Raw genomic sequence first — 18,005 nt, 5'->3', positions numbered from 1 at the left:
TTTGGGACTTTATTGGTGTGCCTCTGTAGCTCTCATCCCTGCCCCTCTAAGCAAGGCTTGCTGCAGGCAGCACATGCAAACCCTTCTCCCCAACAAGTGCAATGCTCGAGGGCACTGAAACATTGTGGTTCCTGGTTGCCATCTGGTTTTTGGATTTGCTCCCGAGGCCAGTGCCACCAAAGAGCCATTGGCATTCTGTGGCTGTCGGTGGGACTCGTTCTGCTCAGGGATTTTGGCACCTACAGCTCCTCTTGCTGACAGGGAGCAGCCCTGGCTGATAAGGGGAGACAGCCTAAGGGGCTGCAGGGTCAGAGCAGGCAGGGTCCCTTGGAGGGATTTTGTGCTGCACAGGCACAGGGACACTTTCAAAGAGCTGGCAGGGTGCTGGCTATCAGCTTTCTGAAATACTTGTCAGGGAGAGCCAGGAAAATCCCACTGTGCCTGCTGCTCTGTGGATGGAGCAGAGGTGTCCCAGCTCACTGCTTTGGAGTAATATTTCCTCCACGTGAGAGGGGCTGATGGCCCATGGGTCTTCCTTGGGGTGTCACAAGGTGCTGGCTGTTTCAGACCCCTTTGTCATTCTGTGGCACAGGCTAAAACACTTCTCTGGCCATACTGTGGGGTCCCTCACTAGTGGGGTGAGTTGTGCTTGTGGGGAAATCCCACCAGCAGCTCCCAGAAATGCTTGTCCTGTCTCACTCAGATGGAGGAGTTTTGAAGGACATTCTCAAAGGCCTGTTTTCAGCACAGGCAGCCAGGTACTGTGGTTTGCCTGAACAAGCAGAGCCTCTCTCCCTGCCACTGGCGTGCTGCCTCTTGTTGTTCTAAACCAGCCACAGAGCAAAGCTCCCTGCTCAGCAGCAGGGCTAATCCAGGCTCATCTGACATTAGTGTAAACTGACACTCTTGGGAATTTGGGGACAGAAAACTTTCCCTGGGGAAACAGCCACTATGCAAACTCTGCCTTGAGAAAACGAGTGGAGAGGTGCAGGTGCCTGGGAACAACCTCCTCCACTGCCAGAGGGTCTGGAGCATCTGCCCTGGCACCCTGGGGAGCTGTTGCTGGTGAGGCTGTGCTTGCAGATTATTTGAAGGATGTTTGCTGAGGGATGTCAGCCACACCACTGGGGCTGAAGCCCTGCAGAGCAGAGGAATCAGCAGGGAACCATCACCAGCTCATCAGAGAATCAGCACCAGCTCTGCAGCATCCATGAACTAGCCTGTGGCAAAGTCCTTGCCTTCCCTTCAAGAGAAGGGCACCCCAGCAAAAGTCTGTCTTGCTGGAACCCTGCTGTTGGCTTGGGCCCACAGAACACTGGTGATATGAGAACAGGTTTTTTGGGACAAGATGCAGCCTTTTAAAGTAAAAATGTCCTTGGAGCCATGCTGGCAGCCTTTCCGGCCCCTTTTGTTGTGGAGCTGGGGATTGCCTTGCACTCCACAATCTACTACTGTAATCCCCTTGGAGAGCTGTTCTGGACTAAGCTTAAAAGAGGTGCAGCTGAGACTGCTAATGCAGGCTGTGCTGGTGAGGGGTGCCGAGCCCTGCTCTGTGCTCCCTGTGGGTCCTCTCTGGGCTGTTGCTGATAGATGGGTTCAGACCTGGCTGGTCCCTGGGCCCTGAGCTGTGCCTCACGTCCCTGAGCCCTGGTTCTGCAAGGGCTGGGGGAAGAGGAGCTTTCCTGCCTGCCATCTGGACTCATCCTGCTCATCAGGAGAGCTGGATCCTGCTATTCACACCCACCCTAAAAAGGCAGCAGAAAGAGTTGTCTTGTTTTCATCTCCCATCATCATCAGCCTAAGGGAAAAGCACCGACCCAGGAGCTGCCAGTCAGACATCTCAGCTTGGTGCCAGCTGGGCAGTGGCACAGGCTTTTGTCAACCCAGGCAACATTTGGGAGGCTGAAATGGGAGTGACATCTCTGACCTTTTGGTACCCATGAAAGTAAAACTGTCTCAGCTTTTAGGAGCTGCCAAGAAGCTGGAGAGCTGGAGCTCCCGGCAGGGTTTCAAAGCCAGGCCATTCAGTGCTGGGCTGTGGTGGGATCGTGGTGTTTCAGAGACAGGGAACAGTGGGGAAAGCTGTCCAAAAGCAGTCTGGTCTGGTGGTCAGGAGGCTGGCATGGGCTGCTTTGTATGCAGCAGGGCTTAACTGGGTGGCACTGAGCCAAGCCTGACCTAACCAGCTTATTTCCCTGCTTCCAGTAATGCCTCTACAAATGCGCCGGGGCCTGAAGGTCAGGGCCACGTGAGCAGGGGCCTGGGGATTAGCTGTGGGCAGAGCATGGCTCCTCCTGGGTGTGTTGTAGCCCTGAGCCACGGGAACAACCATGGCTCCCGTCTGTGCTGAGGCCAGTGTGGCTTTGGTACCTGGGATGGGTGCTGGAGCAGCACTGGGTTCGCTGGCAGCAGCACCTCCTGTACCTGGCACTTGTCAGAAGTCCAAAAAAGTAGAATAATGTTTACCAGTCCCACTTCAGCTCTGATTTTCCTTCTGTGTGTTGGTCACACTGGCCAGTGCATTGCTTCTGCACATGTTTGCCCTGAAAGAGTGTCTAGCTCTGGTTTTGGAAGAAAGTCTGGCAAGTTTGCAAAATTCTGAAAGGCACTTGGTGCCCACACCTCTGAAAGCCACAGTCATGTTCAGCTGAACATGAAGGGTCCCTGCTGGGGCAAAGGGTCACTGCTGTCCCCATTCCAGTGGAAGTTATTGACCTAGTGTGGTGCACAGGTGTGCTTCTCTTAGAGCTGGGAGATGAGCTATGGAAGCCTTATGCAGACAAGGCATTGAACTGAGCATGGATGATGCATCTCTAGGCACTGATGTCATCAGCTATAGAAGCAAAATGATATCCAACAACATCCTCAGCACAACCATCTCTAGCCATCTCTGCGGGGCTCTGACTCCATAAAACTTTCCATTTGGAGCAGTTTGACCAAATCGCCAGGGGATTTGGAGGAGGGGGATACACGTTGGTGCTGTGGGACCTGGCCCAGCTCCTCCTTGTCCTGGGAGGGAGCTGGCACCAATTCCCAGGCCAAGAAATACTCAGGGCTTGCTCTGCACTGCATCTACAGGAGATATCCCAGAGGCTGCTGGATGCATTCAGAACAAATCTGACATTTCTCCCGAGAGAACCAAACTTTGTCTGTCCTAATGCAATGCTTGCAATGCTCTGATCCCCTCCTTGCTGTCCTGAAAGCCCCGATGATGCTGAGCCCATTAGATGGAATTCCTTAATCCGGCCCTGACAAGTGGCACCCACACCCAGGAGCGGGTCCCTTCCTCTAATCCCTCGCTGCCATCAGCCGCCTTAGCACGCGTGGGGCAGCACCGGCCCCACGTGAGGAGACGGTGCCTTCTCCATCCCATCTCACCACCAGCCCTGAGGAAAGCCCCGGTACCTTTTTCCCGTGAGACGCGCCCATGGTCGGCGGTGCGGGCTGTGCTCCGGTGCGCGGGGCTGTCGGCGGTCACTGCCGGGGGGACAGGCGGCCGTGCTGCTCCCGGCCCCTCCGAGCCTGCTCCGGGGAGACGTGCGTGAAACCCAGCCCGTCTGCGGCGGGCTCGGGTGGGAAAGCTTGCTTTTCCTCCCTTCTTCCAGCACGTGGAGAACTCATTTTCTTCATGCACCTAACGGCTGGCTCGCACCCAGGCTCTGCCCGGGCACAAAGGCAGCTTTCATGCTGTGGATGCCCGGTTTCTAAGCCGGGATCCGTATTTTGAGAGGCTGTGGAAGATTACAGTAATTGCACTTGACAGGGCAAGATGTCACAGGATGCGGATTCGCCCAGCTGCGGCCGGGCACCCGCAGGTCCTTGCCTGTGGCATCTTTCCTAGATACTCCTTTGGTGCTTTGCCCAATGACCCCCCCCAAAATAAAGGAAGATTATCCCTCTGCTGCTCGTCTGCATCCTTGGCTCTTGGCTCCTGTTGCAGCACTGGATTTTGCAAACTTTGCTCCCACAAACACTCCGGGCTGCCTGTTTGCTGCTGCAGCGTCGGTGCCTCCTGTGACCCCAGGTGAGCCCAGGTTACCTGAAGCTGCATCCTGGGTGTCCGGGTGGGTCAGGCTTGTGTTTGGTGAAGACTCTGGGGACGCAGCACAGCGCAGACCAGCCAGGTAGGTGCCTGTCCCTGCAGTAATACAGCTTTCAAAATGCCACAGCACTGCAAAAATCTCATTTGGAGATTGCTGTCCTTGCACTCACTGTCCTTTTCAGATTCTTTTTAAGAAATTAGCAAGTTCAATTTGACTCATGAATCCATATTTATTCACTGCCTCTCAGTGTCTGGATATTTTAAAAAACTCTGATTTATTTATCAGGACACAGTGACTTTGGAAGGAATGGCTCTTCAAAACACTGGCAGCTACTGAAGGTCCCTGCACAGGAGTTGCACTTTTAGCTCTCCCTATTTCTTGAAAACAGTGATGTACCTTAGTAACTGCTCTGTGATGGATTCAGAGCTAGTTTTAACTGCCTGTAGCGTGCTGAAACATAAATTTCCTTTATTTTGGCTTTAAACCAGATTTCTAATGTGGACTGAGAAGGGGTAGGAAGAGTTTCCTGTGGCTGAATGGAGCTGGTTGTTTTTGGGGCTGTAGTTGATGCTGTGCTCTGGTTTACCCTGTGGAGCCACCTTTACAGCTCTTGGGCTGTTTTCAGTTTGGTTTATGAGTGACTCTAGATCCTTTGAGGGGCTTAAAATAGTTGGCATATTTATGCTGGCAGCTCTGCAGGGCTGTTGTGTCTGCTCGTTGTGTTATTTCTCACTGCTGCCACGGGTAGGGATGATTCAGCGCTTGGGATTAACTGCTGTTGTTGCAGCAGATTTAGGGATCGATTTATGGCAGAGGTTTCCCTCAGTGCCATCAGGTGTGTGCTAAGAGCATGGGAGGATAAGCTGGGATAAAATACTACACCTCTTCGGGGATTCCTCTGTGATGGCTGTTTCAGGGTTTCATTTCAGTTCTGCCTTTGGAAGTTCTTACAGGTGTTACACAGTTTGTGTGGGGATGTTTCCTTGTTTGGTGGTGTTGAGCTTTGGATCCAGGGTTTCATCATTCAGGTGGCCAGCACAGGACAGGCTGTGTCCTTATCCTGCCCGTGCTCCTCACTTCTGCTCCCCTGGCCTGACCTCAGGGCTCTGATAACCCTGTGAACTGCCTGCTGGGAGATGTGCAGGGGTTGTTGGAAGCAGAGAAGGCTGTGCAGGACAGTCTGTTATCCCAGGCAGCTCCAAATACTCCAGGACAAACACTCCATCCTCACGTTCTGCAAAACTGCTTGTCTGCTTCAAAGAATGGGGAAAAAACAGATAAAATCATCGGAAATTAAAGTCTGTACATGATGCAAATTCATCCCTGTCTCTGATGACAGATAAACTCAGCAGTCACCCGTGCTCATCCGGTCCCAGCAGTGCTGGGGCTCAGGGAGGGGGTGGGAACAGACTTGGCTGATGCATCTGGACAGGAGCAGAGGCAGATGCTCCCCAGGACCTGCTTGGTTTTGGCAGCAGCGTAGGGACTGCCCTAGGAGGACTGTGGGGCTTTCCTGCCCCACCTTTGGGCAGGGATCTTTCCCCTCCTGGCAGTGTGGGCTGGCCTCAGGCTGGGGTGCAGCTCCCAGTGTGTGGTGACCCGAGTGGGTGCCAGCCCGGGTGCCTTGAATCGCTCCGGAGTGATGCTGGCTCTGGCTCTGCCGGTTAAAGGCTCCCACCTATTGGTTGTGCTGCACAACTTCAGCTGCCCAAGAAACCTGCACATCCATCCATCCATCCATCCATCCATCCATCCATCCATCCATCCATCCATCCATCCCTGAGGGCAAAGCAGGGTTGGCACGTCCCTGGAATTATCCTGACCTTTGATGGGGATGTGTCCCAGAGGATTTAGCTTGGATTTAACGCAGTGTAAGAATCTGATAATACAGAGAATGGCTTCAAAAAGTGCTCTGTCGTTGTATCTGCTTACCATAATCCTTCTTGAACACCTGAAAATTACGGGTGAGATGGACTATGAGCACCTACCTAAGAGGCCCATAAAAAGGAAGGCAAAACCGGTGCAAAATGTGGAGGGGCAGGATCCTTGACCTTTGCCTTTCCCCCACCTACACCATCGCCTGCTGCCTGCTGTCCTCTTGGGGAGAACCCCCATCCTGCACCCCTGGACCGAAGTCGCAGTGAGCTGTGGAACCCCGACCCTGCCCTGTCCCGTGGTGAGAGCACCGCGAGTGGATGGAGGTTTGGCCGCAGGGGCCGGCACCGCGCCTGCATCCCGGAGGATGGGCTGCTGCATCCCAGCCCAACAGATCCGGGAAGGCAGATAAAATGCTTCAAACAGCAGGGAAAAAAAGGGCAAAACTTGTTCCACTCCCCCATCCTGCCTCAGCAGCAACAAAGGTAGCACAGTGAGGTGGTGACCTATCCTGTTCTTTTAAAAGTAACTTTAGCATTTTCTAGCTTTCCCCTACTTTTCACTTTCTTTCTCTTTGCCTCTATTAAATAAAAATTTATCTATTTTTTGGGCATCAATATTTAATCTCGTTTGTTTTTTATCTCTTTTTCTGGGAATATTTTGAACCTTCTAAGTTCTTTCCATTTTATACACAGAGACTTTTAGTTTTCTTTGCTCTTCTGGGTTTAAACCAGTTTGTAACACCCAGGAATGATATTCTGGCCTGCAAATATCAACCTACATTGCTGCATGCTATCCCTGTGGACTTTTGGCCTTATTGTGGCAGTAGGAGACTGCAGGACATTGGCAAGAGCTCCAAGGGGGAAACAACCAAAGTCTGAGCATCCTCAGGGATGACTTTACCCTGTGCCATGTGGGCAGGGGGATCTCCTGTGTGCAGGGCTGTGGGATGGGTGATGGTGATGCTCGACTGGTGGCAGAGGACCTGGCATGCTGTGCCTGTGGGGAAAGTGTTGATTATACTTGAAAATAGAAGAGAGAAGGTAGTGTTTTATAATTAGAAATCTCATTTAAGAAATTTACAAAACCTTCTACAAAGTTTTAAGTTTAAAGATAGAAAAATACAATACCCAAAATTGACCCACAGACAAGGATGGCTTGGCTACAGCCTGGCCAAGTATCTGCTCAGGCTCTGCAGGCACTTGGACAGCTCTTCTCCAAGCCCTGCACAGCTCCTGCTGTGAAACAGCCAGTTCCTGTGAGCAGGTAGCTGCTGCTGGACTCTGTGACCTGGCAGTGGAGAGGCTGGAGTCCTCATGGTGGGGCTGGTGTCCCTGTGTGACTGGTGAAGCTGCCCTCCATGGCAGGCTGGAATTTGATGCTAGTCCATCTTCCTGGGGGCACAGCCCTCCATCTCCAACAGCTCAGGCCAGCCATCGTATTTATTTGTATCTTTATCATTTCTGATGTGCTGCAGGAAAAAAGAGAGAGAGGAGATGAATGAGGAGGTTGGAACAGTCAAAGTTTTCAATGTGGCAAAAGTTGTAGTTGGGTTTGGCCTGGGGGATCATGCCACTGGTCCTTGTCTTCTGCAGACAAGGTGGGCAAGGTGTAGCTCTGGGGGTGCCATGAAGAGGATGGAGCCTGCAGAGCTCATGGCAGGGGAGGGCCATGTACCTTTTCAAAGGGGCTCTTGTTCATCAGCCCTTTGGCTCCCAGGAAGACCCAGTTGTCCCGGAATCCCAGCTTGCCCACGTCGCTGCTGCCCAGCTCTGTGAAATATGCCCGTACTTCGTCATTCATCCTGAAAGAGGGTAAGAAGGTGTCAGTGTGCTGCCGGGTGGATGTCCCCTCTTTCACCCTCTCTGTTGGTGGCAGCAGCATGTCCAGCTCCCCCAGCTGTGTGTTTTTGGGGAGCCTGGTGTTGTTTCCATGGGCAAACTCACTTTGTGGCAGGATCGTCGAAGCTTGCTACCAGCACAAGGGTGCCACGCTTGATTCCTTGGAGGAAGGTTTGCAGCTTGGTAATGTCTAGGAGAAAAGAGTACCAGGGAGAGAAAAAGTTTAGTAGGCAACTCTGCATGGGAGGTGGGGGAGCCTCCTGTGAGCTGGTGGGAAATAACCTGACTGTGCTGCTGCTAGCCAGGATTTGGGGGAATGGTGGTCTCCCAAATGATGCATTCCCCATCCTGTGTTCCCAACTGGGCTCTCCTGCAGTGCACAGGACTGATTTCCTCCTTTTGGTACAACTGCAGGGTGGAAATTCCCCCTAAACTTTGCTTGTTAAATCTGAAATCTAGCTGTGCAAATTTACTTCCCAATGTAAGAAATGAACCTGCTGAGCCACAGAGCCGCCTTCCCTGCCATCATGCCTCTGGCTGTACCGGGGAATTGTTCCTCATCCCGCATCTGTGGGATGCTTGGATCCAATGCCCCATCTAGTGGCACATGAGCTGACTGCTGCCTTCTTCCCACCGAGCATCTTGCTCGCAAACTTGGCTGGGAATCTCATTGTATTGGTGGCTCTCCTTAAAACTCCAGAGTTCCCAGAAGCAGGTTGCAAACCCAAGGAGTGACTGAGGAGGCCATGTCTCCTTGAGCCTCTTCATTTATCCTGCTGTGAAAGGCAGTGGAATGAGCTGCTGCTCAGTCACCACCAGTATTCAAAAACTGAGTTACAGGTTGCAAAGTATCAGGATTAGTGTAACTACCTGATCTCAGACAGTACCTTTCTCAAGTCTCAAGTGCCTTGGTTTATTCAGATTAGTGAAATCATGTTTTCCAGGCTATTACAGGAGCGAGAAGCCAATCTTGGATGTAGAAGCATTGTGAGGACTCCAGGCCTCACTGAAAGGTGGGCTTTTACCACCCAGGCTGGCAAGTCTGGTCAAAGTCCACTTGACTTTATCATTAAATACATGACAGGGAAGCAGCTGAAGTAGCCAGCAGCCAGCAGTGCTGGTGTGAGCCCTGGCTGGGAACCACCAAGCAGCAGAGTGACTGTGCTTACCTCCAGAGTACATGTCGAAGGCATCGGTTTTCAGGAGCTGCCCAGTTGTTCCTGAAAGGTTAAAATTGAAAACAGAGCACAGTGAGCTTGGGGTGGCTCTGGGCTTTGCCTGGCCATGAGCCTGGGGCTCCTTGAAAAATGTTTTGGTCTTCCCCCAGTGTGTTGTAACTGCTGTGATGGTGACTGTGCTGCTTGGGAGGAGTTTGTGGAGCTGGTTGTGCACGACCCAGGTGGGTTTGTTCCCTTCTCCCTCACAGTGCTTGTAACCATAATTGTGGCTCCCCATGCAACACCACCTGGATGTGCTTTTGGCTCACCCACAGTGCCTGGGATGGGGTCTCCAGTGGCCTGTGCTTTCCTGGGAAAGGAAGGACCCCTGGCAGTGGGGAGAAGGGGGTCAGTACCTGTCCGACTCACCATTCACCAGTGCAATGTTCAGGCCTCTGCCAATGTTGTTTTTCACGTTGCTCATGAGGCTGGAAAGGAAAGCAGAGAGCACCAGTGAGTGCAAGGATGCCCTGGAAATGCTGACGCCAGTGAAACTGGTAGGGTGAAGTGGCTGTAGATGGCAAAACAACCAGAAGTGGTAGCAAAGAAATCCATTTTAAAATGTTTTAACCACAAATACACTGTGATGGCCATTGATGTGCTTGGCAGAGGCCAAACTTGCCCTCTTGAAGGCCAGGCTAGCCACAGTTGCCTTGTCCCTGCCATATGCTGCTTACACCAAGTCTTCAAAGCAGATCGAGGGTCCCACCACATTTGCAGCACCACTGATGATCTTGAAGGCAAAATAATTCTGGGGGCAGCTCTTCTGGTTCCCACACTTGTGCCGGGGCAGCTTCTCACCTGAGGGAGGGAGGAGTGGAGCTGAAAGTCATGGCTTTGTCCCCATGGGGAGACACTGGCCGTGTCCCTCAGGGCTGAGAGGGGCTGGCCCCAGGATAGAGTCGCCCACTAAGGGGGCAACACCCAGACCAACTTCTTGCATGAAAGAGGATTGTCCAGGGGCTGGGACCAGCTTCTTGTTTGAGGTTTATGGTGCCAAGGCCAGGTGCTTCTCCGGGTGTGACAGGGTGTGTGCCAGGAGCATTTGGAGCTTCCCCATTCTTGGGCAAGGCAGGGAGCCACCAAAGATCCCATTGCTGTGTGCAGTAACAAAATCTCCTGTGCTTGGGAGAGGGGGATTTTTTGCCTCAGGAAGGGCCCTTGAAGGAGATCTCACGCTTCCACCATCCCCCTGAACCCTGGAGGGGAGTTGTGTGATGAAGTCAAGAGCGATACTCACTGCTGGGCTTGTTCGTGGCACCTGTGGGTATCAAGCAGGAGGATTAGACACCCTGAAGTGCTGCTGGCTCTTCCCCAAGCCAGGAGCAGCTGCTTAGGCACCAGCTCTCTAAAACTGCTTCCCATGTTTGCAGGCATCCCTGGACCCACCCCAGTGCAGCTTCCCACCACACTGTCCCCTCCCCGCCCTAGTGGTCAGAGCTGGTGGCTAAACTTCATCCAGAGACTGCAAATACAAGTGGTCAGGGCAACTGATAGAACTACATCTGAGGCTGGCTCACGATGGAACTCTGGCACCCTCCCTCCTATCCCTCTGGAGCCTGCTGGTGCTCACCAAGCCAGCTCCGCAGGCTGATGGATTTCCAGCTGTGGTGGAAGTAGGTCTGCAGGATGAACCACGTGCCCAGCAGGGTGATGAGCAGCACCGTGTAGCGGATCACAGCTGCAGGGGTGAGAGAGGAGCAGCTGCAGCGCGGGGCAGGCACTGGATCATCCCTCTGGTTTCTTGGGATTTGATCCGTGTGTCCCAAGGTTACCAGGCACAGAGTGACAGCCAGTGCTTGGCTTGCAGGTATGGGAAGGCAGCTAACAACCCCTCACTGTCCAAATGGATTCTGATCTCTTAATTACCATCTCCAGAGTATGTGGTGATGCTCAGATAGGCATTACTGCTCTGCTGGGAGATACTATTCAGATTTCTCTCTGTGTTAAAGTAAATCTGATAATTACTCAGAAAGCTATGTAAATCCAAATATTTCTTATGTTCCCAGTGCTGGGAAGGCTGCTATCCCCCAATTAGTCACTAGCTACAGCCGAGCAGCTGCTGATACAACTGTGATTGGCATTTGGCTTTAAAGCAGCGCTCATCAGAGCAAAACGTTCCAGTCCTGCATGGAAAGAGAGCAGAAAAATGTACTTTTATTGCCGCTGAATGGCTCTTATGGAACCAGGAGTGTCTCAATAGCCATCTCTTCCGAGTCACAGAAGGTTTCACTGGGAAAAATACAACAGGCTGAAATCTACACAAATCTTGTAAAAACCTGATGCTTATACAAAGGCGCTTTCCCATGTTCCTGGCAGGGGAAGGGCAGGGTTTCTGGGCTTGGAAGGCATTACGTAAATGAGAAGGGGGCATAAAGAACCATAGAAAAACAGACAGAGAAGAGTAAATATGTGCTCCTCCTTACCTGCTACCCGCATGGTGGTGGGCAGAGAGCACAGCTGGGAACGACTGACAGCCACAGGTCACCCTAAGGAAAGAAGGGAATACCTTAAAGAGTGCCAGTAACCCACCAAAGCCAGGCAGATTCTAGGTGAGAGGATAATTGCTATCTTTAGTTACATTTGCAATAGCGAAGACGTCATTAAGGATACGCAAATTCTTGTCAGGCGGAATTGCTTGGTCCCACCCTGATTAAGTCCTGGAGCCGGCGGCACTGACGGAACTTGCTTCCTTCTAAACCTCAGAACCCTCCCCATCATGTGCTGCTCCATGTGCTCCTGGTTCATGCCCTGTTCTCGAAAATGGACCAGCCTTTTCTGTTCTGCTGGTAGCAATGAGGTGCACACTGAATCACAACTGTGATGTAATTTCTTCTGGGACAATGCAAAGTAGATTTCAAATATTAGGCAATGCAAAATGCTGTCTGAGGACAAGCTGTGATCTGGCCTTGCCCAGTCAGGGGAATCTCTGGGAACAAGCTAAAATTCAAAGGAGAAGGGAAGAAGGGCAGCACCACTGTGCTGAGGAGAGCAGCCAGCTTTGTGGACACCTGACTTAAAACCAGAAATTTTTCCACCTGGCCAAATCCTGAAGTGTCTTCCACCCTGTGGACAGGGTGTGGTTGTAATTTGGAGCATGAACTATTTCCTACCCAGAAGAGTCCATCTGCTGCCCTCTGTCCTGCTGCCATCCTGACCGATGGGACAGGCACTGCCACCCCACACCCGGGGCTCCCCAGGGGCTGGGACCACTCCTACCTTTGAGATTCGGGGCTGCAGCCAGTTGAGCCTCTGTCCTGGACACCACGCTGGAGCCCTCTGGAGAGCTGTCACTTGTGAGATGGGTGCTGAGAGTTAATGAGGTGATGTTAACTAAACCAGCCCTTTAGTAATGTTTGACAGAAGATTTGTAAACGAGCTGTGCTGAGAGTTGCTTTTCCTGTTTGAAGGGTAAATAAGGAGCAGCGGGCTGTAGCAGGGCTGGGCTGAATGTTGATTTCAGGCTGCTGCGTCATGAGGAAGGAGAGAAAGGCTTTTCCTCCTGCCCAGCCCTGCTCTGGGTCCCCTCTCAGGGCTCGCTGTGTCATTGACTGTGGCCGTGGAGCAGCCTTGGGCCCTGGGATGGATGGACCTGTGGAACCCTCAGTGCCCTGAGGAGATCAGATGCTCCCCGTGGCTTCCCCTACAGCTGGGGCTGGGTTGCAGCATCCCTCTCTGGGGTTTTTAGGCAGCCCAGGCAGTGATGTTTCAGCTGATGTTTCTGGAGCCTGGCACTTCTCCCCACCTGTGCTGTCCCCACACCTGCTGTGACACTGCAGCAAGGACAGTGTGCCAAAGCTGCTCCAGCACGGAGCAACCAGATTCCCCTGGGAGACTGGCCCATCTACATTTTGGGGGAAGCCTTGGGAGGTATTTGTGTCCCCTCATGTACTGAGACAATGTGGTTTTGATTGTGTATCAGCTGAGCACATGGGCTTCCCAGCAGCATCTCCCCCCTCTCTGCAGTTATTCCTCCCAGAGGAAGGTTGGCTGTGAGCAGGAATCTGTCCCCACGGGAGGTGGCAGGGGGTCTGTGATGCCTGAAGCCCTTCCCCACACCCCAACCCTCAGCACAGTTACTCTGAAATGGATTTTAAAGCTTGTGTCAGAGCTGGCATGAGCAAGTCCGTTTCACTGAGCTGGTGTAAGAGACACAGACCTGAAAAAGGAGAGTTTAAAGGTTTCAGAGGACAAACGTTGCCTGTGGCTGGATCTGAAGGGGCAGAACGAGGCTCTTCCCTTTTGCTCCTTTCAGCATGAAGTTTATAAACACAGGGACCCTCTTCCCATTTCTGGCTCCCCATCCCAGTGCCTGATCTGATGATGGGGTTGGAAAATGGGGCCAGTTCTCACAATCCCCCCTGGCAAGTTGTGAAGACTTCAACATTGGTATTGGTTTGCTTTGGGAGCTTGTCTTCCCCACAAGTGCCATGAGCAGAGCCAGGATCTGGTGAGGATTCAGACCTGGGGTGTGATTTGAACACAGTGAGTGGAGCAAAACTCCACTGGGTTTGCAAAACCTTCCCTGTTTGGTCCCCAGTTCTACAGTGAACATTGGCCTCACTGGGGCATGTTGTACAGTCCTCCCCTTCACCAAAGTTGTGTTTTTCTTTGCACATATTGACTTAATCGCAGAGGAAGAGAAATGGAAAAATAAACCGATAAATGCCAGTGCTTTAGGGAAGTCATATATTTCTTTGGCTATTTATCGTAATCTTAATCCCAGATAAAATTTATTTGGTGAAGTCGCTGGGTGGTGAAATTCCTGGAACCTGATTGCATTACAGGAGGGAGGCCCTGTCCTGGGATTTCTATTATATTATTTTTTAATTGTTTGCATTGATAATTTTTTTTTTTCTTCTTAGGGTTGTGCCAGAATAAAAGGCACCTGTGCTCTGGCATCTGCCAGAGAACTGCTGGCAGGAGAGGGAGAAAAGACGGAATTGTGGCAGGTGTTAAACAGAGTTATTTGTCTAATAAACCTGAAACTTACTTGCTTAAAAAAACATTCCAGGAACAAGAAAGTTCTTGGACAAATATTGCTGAAGAGGCTCATGGTGCTGCAAAGCGAAAGCTCCACTCAAGCCTGCTCTGGCCTGAAGTGCCGCTTGGCGGAGCTGAGTCACTGCTGCTGGGAGGAACAGGCAGATCCCTGCCTTCCCAGGGAGCCTTTCCAGGATGCACCAGCTGAATGTTCCTGTTCTCCCTCAGTGCTGCAGGAAAACTTTACTTCTCTTCCCCACAAACTTCTGCCTTTTTCGCCCCTTTTTTTATTTTTTCTTTTTTTCTGCTTTTGAGCCCCACATGTCCCTCTCTCAACCATTAGGTCCCTGACTGTGAATAAAACTATTTTGGTGAAGAGTAGGGATATGACTCCAAAAAAAGGTGACTGCCAGATGCCCACAGCCACTGAGTCACCCGTCCAAAAGCCAGGGTTTTCTTGCACAACTGAATACAGGGGTGCAGAGGAGGGACTGGCAGGGTGGGTGCACACCCACCCTATGTTCAAGGTTTATCACCACAGGAGAATGGAGGATGCTACAGTGACATTTTCAGTCTCAAAAGGAATCAGCCTGACTAAACTTTGCTGAGTTGCTCAATAGGATGTGCTGTTTGCTAGAGAGCTTATAAATCCTTGCTAATAAAAATGCTTGGCCAGCTTCTGCATCCACCAAATGGCTGGAGAAGGCATCTTATGGCAAAACTGGCCCTGGGTCAGGCCCACAGTTATCCGGGGTGTTGACCAGTGTTTTGCTGCTTTCTACCAGAAAGCACTTGGTACTTTGTGTCCTCCTACCCTCCTATCTAGTCTGGTTTCTCAAAACTCCCGATGATGCCATCAGTTTTTTAAAGGAAGTAATTCTGTCCCTACTGGCACTGTGTGGGCAGCAAGACCTGATCCCTACACCAACTCTTTCAGCAGTGCAAGAGAAAACAGACGATACCCTGAGCAGCAGCTTGACCTTGGACAATCCCCACACTCTGCACAGTGAACACCCTGCAAATTCATCCATAGCCACGATGATCTGGCGCCCACATCACAGAGCTGACTCCAGCACATCCCAGCTCCCCGTTGGCACAGGGAGTTCATCAGGTCAGCCCCTGGTACCAGCACAGCTGCACCCCACGGAAAGGATGCCAGCTTCCCCTTCACCTCCAGCTTACGAGAAGGAAAAACAACTAAAACCTTCCCCATGCAACGCCCTACCCTGCCAGTAAGTCAAAGGAAAAGTGCAGCAGGAAGACATTATTTCAGTCATGCTGTAGAAAAGGCATTTCGCCCACGTACCGCTCAGTGTCCCGGCCGGGCCGTTCCTCTCCGCGGGCTGTGCCGGCTCTGGGGCATCCCGGGCAGCTGAGGCTCCATGTGCCTCCGGCCATGTGCCACCTGCCCAGCCTGCCCAGCCCTCTGTGACCGTGGCATCTCCCCAAGCCTTATCTCCGTGCCTGGTGCGGGGCAAACCTCTCCCAGGGTGGCACCAGTCTTTCTGCTGGAAAGGCTTTCTGCCTTTCTTCTCTTTCATCAAACCAGCACGTTGGGCTGGCAGGGGTGCTGCAATGGGGACAGGTGGGCATGAAGCCAGGAGTGGTGTTCCCCAAAGTGGGGTAAGACCAGAATAACCTGATCCGTCAGGATTTCCCCCAAGCTGTACTGCATGTGTGTGGGCTGGCCTTGAGCCCTGCTTCTCTGCCTCTCATTTACAGGAAGCTGGAGGTTGCTTTTCCTAATAATCATTTATTTATCCATCAACAGTCCTGAATTCAAAAGGAGTCCTGAGTTAACTCAAGGTATAGATTTAGGCTGTTTTCATTTTAATCATTTATCATTGTTATTATTATGGATGTGAAGGAAGAAATTACTCCTGAAGTTAGCACTAAGGGCTCTCTATTTTTTCCAAAGTTGAACCTCATTTATCTGGCAGCAAAAGTGTTGCCATTTCATCTTTCCTTTTTGTTTTCCATTCTTACCACTTAGAAGAACCAAACGGTTTCTCGTGGAGCTTTTAAAGTCATTTTAATCCAAGAACCAGTGAAGGAGACATGGGGCTGGCAGCAACAGCTCTGCCTTTGGGACTGCAGCTGCACAGAGCAGAGCCCCTGTGGGACCAATGCTGCTTCCTGATAATTAGTTTAATACCTGAGGGTGATCTCTGTATAAAGCTGTGCACTGAGCTTTTCTTTGCTTCCCCCCAGCTCTGGTGCTCAGTGCTGGGCAAAAGGTGCAGGAAGCACTGAACACCAAGGGAAATCACAGCCTCTAAGCCAAACCCTTCCAAACAGGGAGCAGAAAAGCAAACACATGCCTGGACTCTGTACTGGGATAATTATTGCCCTCAGAAGGAAATTTTAGCTGTGGTGAGAGTCTGAGCTTAAACAGCACAGTCTAAATCAAAACCCCTCTCTCTCTCTGGGGAAATATCCTTCCTATTAGTTTGTTTAGCTGCTGGCAATAACCGGCTCGGCTCAATAACAAAATGCCCCAAGCCCTGGAGTGCCACAGCTCTCGTCCCTGCTGTCCCCCTGCTTCCTGTCCCTGCAGGAGGCATGGCATGGGGATTGTAACACCCTGGGGGAGGCCTGTTGCATGACGAGCTTTGCCTCCTGTTTCAAGGGACCTGAGGCCGAGTCCTCTATGGAGATGGAGGCATTTCTGGTGCTTGCAGAGGAAATGAGCAAAAACCATCAGCAGGGCTAGGAGCCTCCAACAAGGAAATCTTGTGTGAAATGCTTCTGCTCTCTAGAGCTGAACATTTCATCCAAGACGTTTTCCTGAAATCACAGGAAAGGATGGGGAACTGTGGGTTTTCCTTGTGGCACACACTAGTATGGGGAGCCGTCGTGTCCTGTCTTTGCATCCTGTGGTAGTCCAGGTTTTGCCTGTAGCACACAGCAAAAATGGACTTTTAAGTCCCACCTAACATTAGGGAATGTGCCAAGTGCTGGGAGTAGGGCACCAGCTTAGTTTTGATTCAGCAAATAATTAACTGGTGCAGTGCAATTAAATTGCATCAAGTCTCATTCGCAGGTTCCCCCAGGGGGTTCTGCATGATATAAAAAAAGAGGAAATAAAAAATTGAAATATTTTAAAATCTATTATTTAGATTTAAAAATATAAAAAACCTGGGAGTGTGCTCACTGTGATAAACTGATGACAAATTCTCTTAGGAAAGGTTTGGCCACTGATAAGCACAGTGGACGTGTGGCTTCAGATTGCTCCTGCCAAACTACTGCAGATGTTAAGTGTAACTCCTCTGAAAAGAAACGATCTGTAACTTATGTGTTTGTCTTGTGTTAAACACCACCTGCACTGCCCGCATGCCACATGCGAAGGATGAAGGAGGGCGAGGGCTGTCCCTGCAGCCCGCACGTCCCACCTGTGCTGCTACGGGGGATTAGTCACCCGCCACTAAACAATCCCGCTCCTGTACTCACCTCTCCTCTCCCACTTTTGCAGAGGTCAGTAGTCAGCACTGTTCCACTGGCCAAAGAGTGAATCATGCCAGCAGAGCGATGGCACATCCCGAAGGTTTCACGGTAACTGAGCATCCGGGTGAGACGCGGGCAGTTACCTAGCGCCGGATGGGAGGGATTGCGTGAGGACAAAGTTCTGTAGGAGGGCTGATATAACAATATTGGACAGAAAAGTGAGGAGGCAGTTCCAGGAAGAGGCAGGTGCTGTTTGGCCGGCAGGGATTGGGGTGCGGTGGGTTCCCCGCAGCTCTGTGTGCCGGCTGCTGGGGATGCTGTTGTGCAGCGCATCCCCCGCCCGCCGAGCCCCGCGCACCGCCGGCTCTGCTGCTGGAGAGAAAAATAAACAAAGGAAGTCAGAGCTGCTTTTACTATTAAACGAGAAATTAGCTCGTGCGGTGCTAAGCCCCTGGTCTGTGGGCTCAGCACAGCCAATCTGCTTTTATTGTTTTGCAGGACTCCTCTGCAACCGAAGGATGACAAATACTAGGAATTAGTGCGGTGTAATTACTCCATATTAGCTGAATTCACAGTATAGACACAGATCATAAACAGCCATT

General features: G+C 51.5%; 2 protein-coding genes across 5 annotated transcripts in view; both read right to left on the bottom strand.

Moving 5' to 3' along the window:
- The window catches only part of FAM107A (family with sequence similarity 107 member A), a 28,383-nt gene extending 24,677 nt beyond the window's left edge, over positions 1-3,706 (bottom strand). The window contains exon 1 of the mRNA XM_088171355.1: positions 3,406-3,706. Within this exon, the coding sequence (XP_088027481.1) occupies positions 3,406-3,429 (24 nt within the window). The 5' untranslated portion in view covers positions 3,430-3,706. The remainder of the gene's footprint in view (positions 1-3,405) is intronic.
- Positions 3,707-6,965: 3,259 nt separating this feature from the next.
- FAM3D (FAM3 metabolism regulating signaling molecule D) lies at positions 6,966-17,549 on the bottom strand. 4 transcript variants are annotated; one of them, XM_088171353.1, is made up of 11 exons: positions 17,410-17,549; positions 12,196-12,269; positions 11,403-11,465; positions 10,550-10,657; positions 10,217-10,237; positions 9,654-9,777; positions 9,346-9,404; positions 8,929-8,979; positions 7,865-7,949; positions 7,596-7,722; positions 6,966-7,389 (listed from the first exon to the last, which is right to left on the bottom strand). In XM_088171353.1, the coding sequence occupies exons 3-11, from the start codon at positions 11,413-11,415 to the stop codon at positions 7,300-7,302; spliced, it is 678 nt and encodes a 225-aa protein (XP_088027479.1). In that variant the 5' UTR covers positions 11,416-11,465; positions 12,196-12,269; positions 17,410-17,549; the 3' UTR covers positions 6,966-7,299. The 4 variants fall into 4 exon arrangements, with proteins under 4 accessions (XP_088027479.1, XP_014728403.2, XP_088027478.1 ...); XM_014872917.2 differs by having other exon boundaries at positions 12,196-12,284; positions 17,410-17,547; XM_088171352.1 differs by lacking the exon at positions 17,410-17,549 and having other exon boundaries at positions 12,196-12,320.
- Between the last annotated feature and the right edge of the window lie 456 nt (positions 17,550-18,005).

Source organism: Sturnus vulgaris, chromosome 11 (genome assembly GCF_052056855.1).
Source record: "Sturnus vulgaris isolate bStuVul1 chromosome 11, bStuVul1.hap1, whole genome shotgun sequence".
In the NCBI taxonomy this organism is placed as follows: domain Eukaryota; kingdom Metazoa; phylum Chordata; class Aves; order Passeriformes; family Sturnidae; genus Sturnus; species Sturnus vulgaris.
The sequence above is the reverse complement of the archived record's forward strand: the minus strand, read 5'-3'. Positions and strand labels throughout refer to the sequence as shown.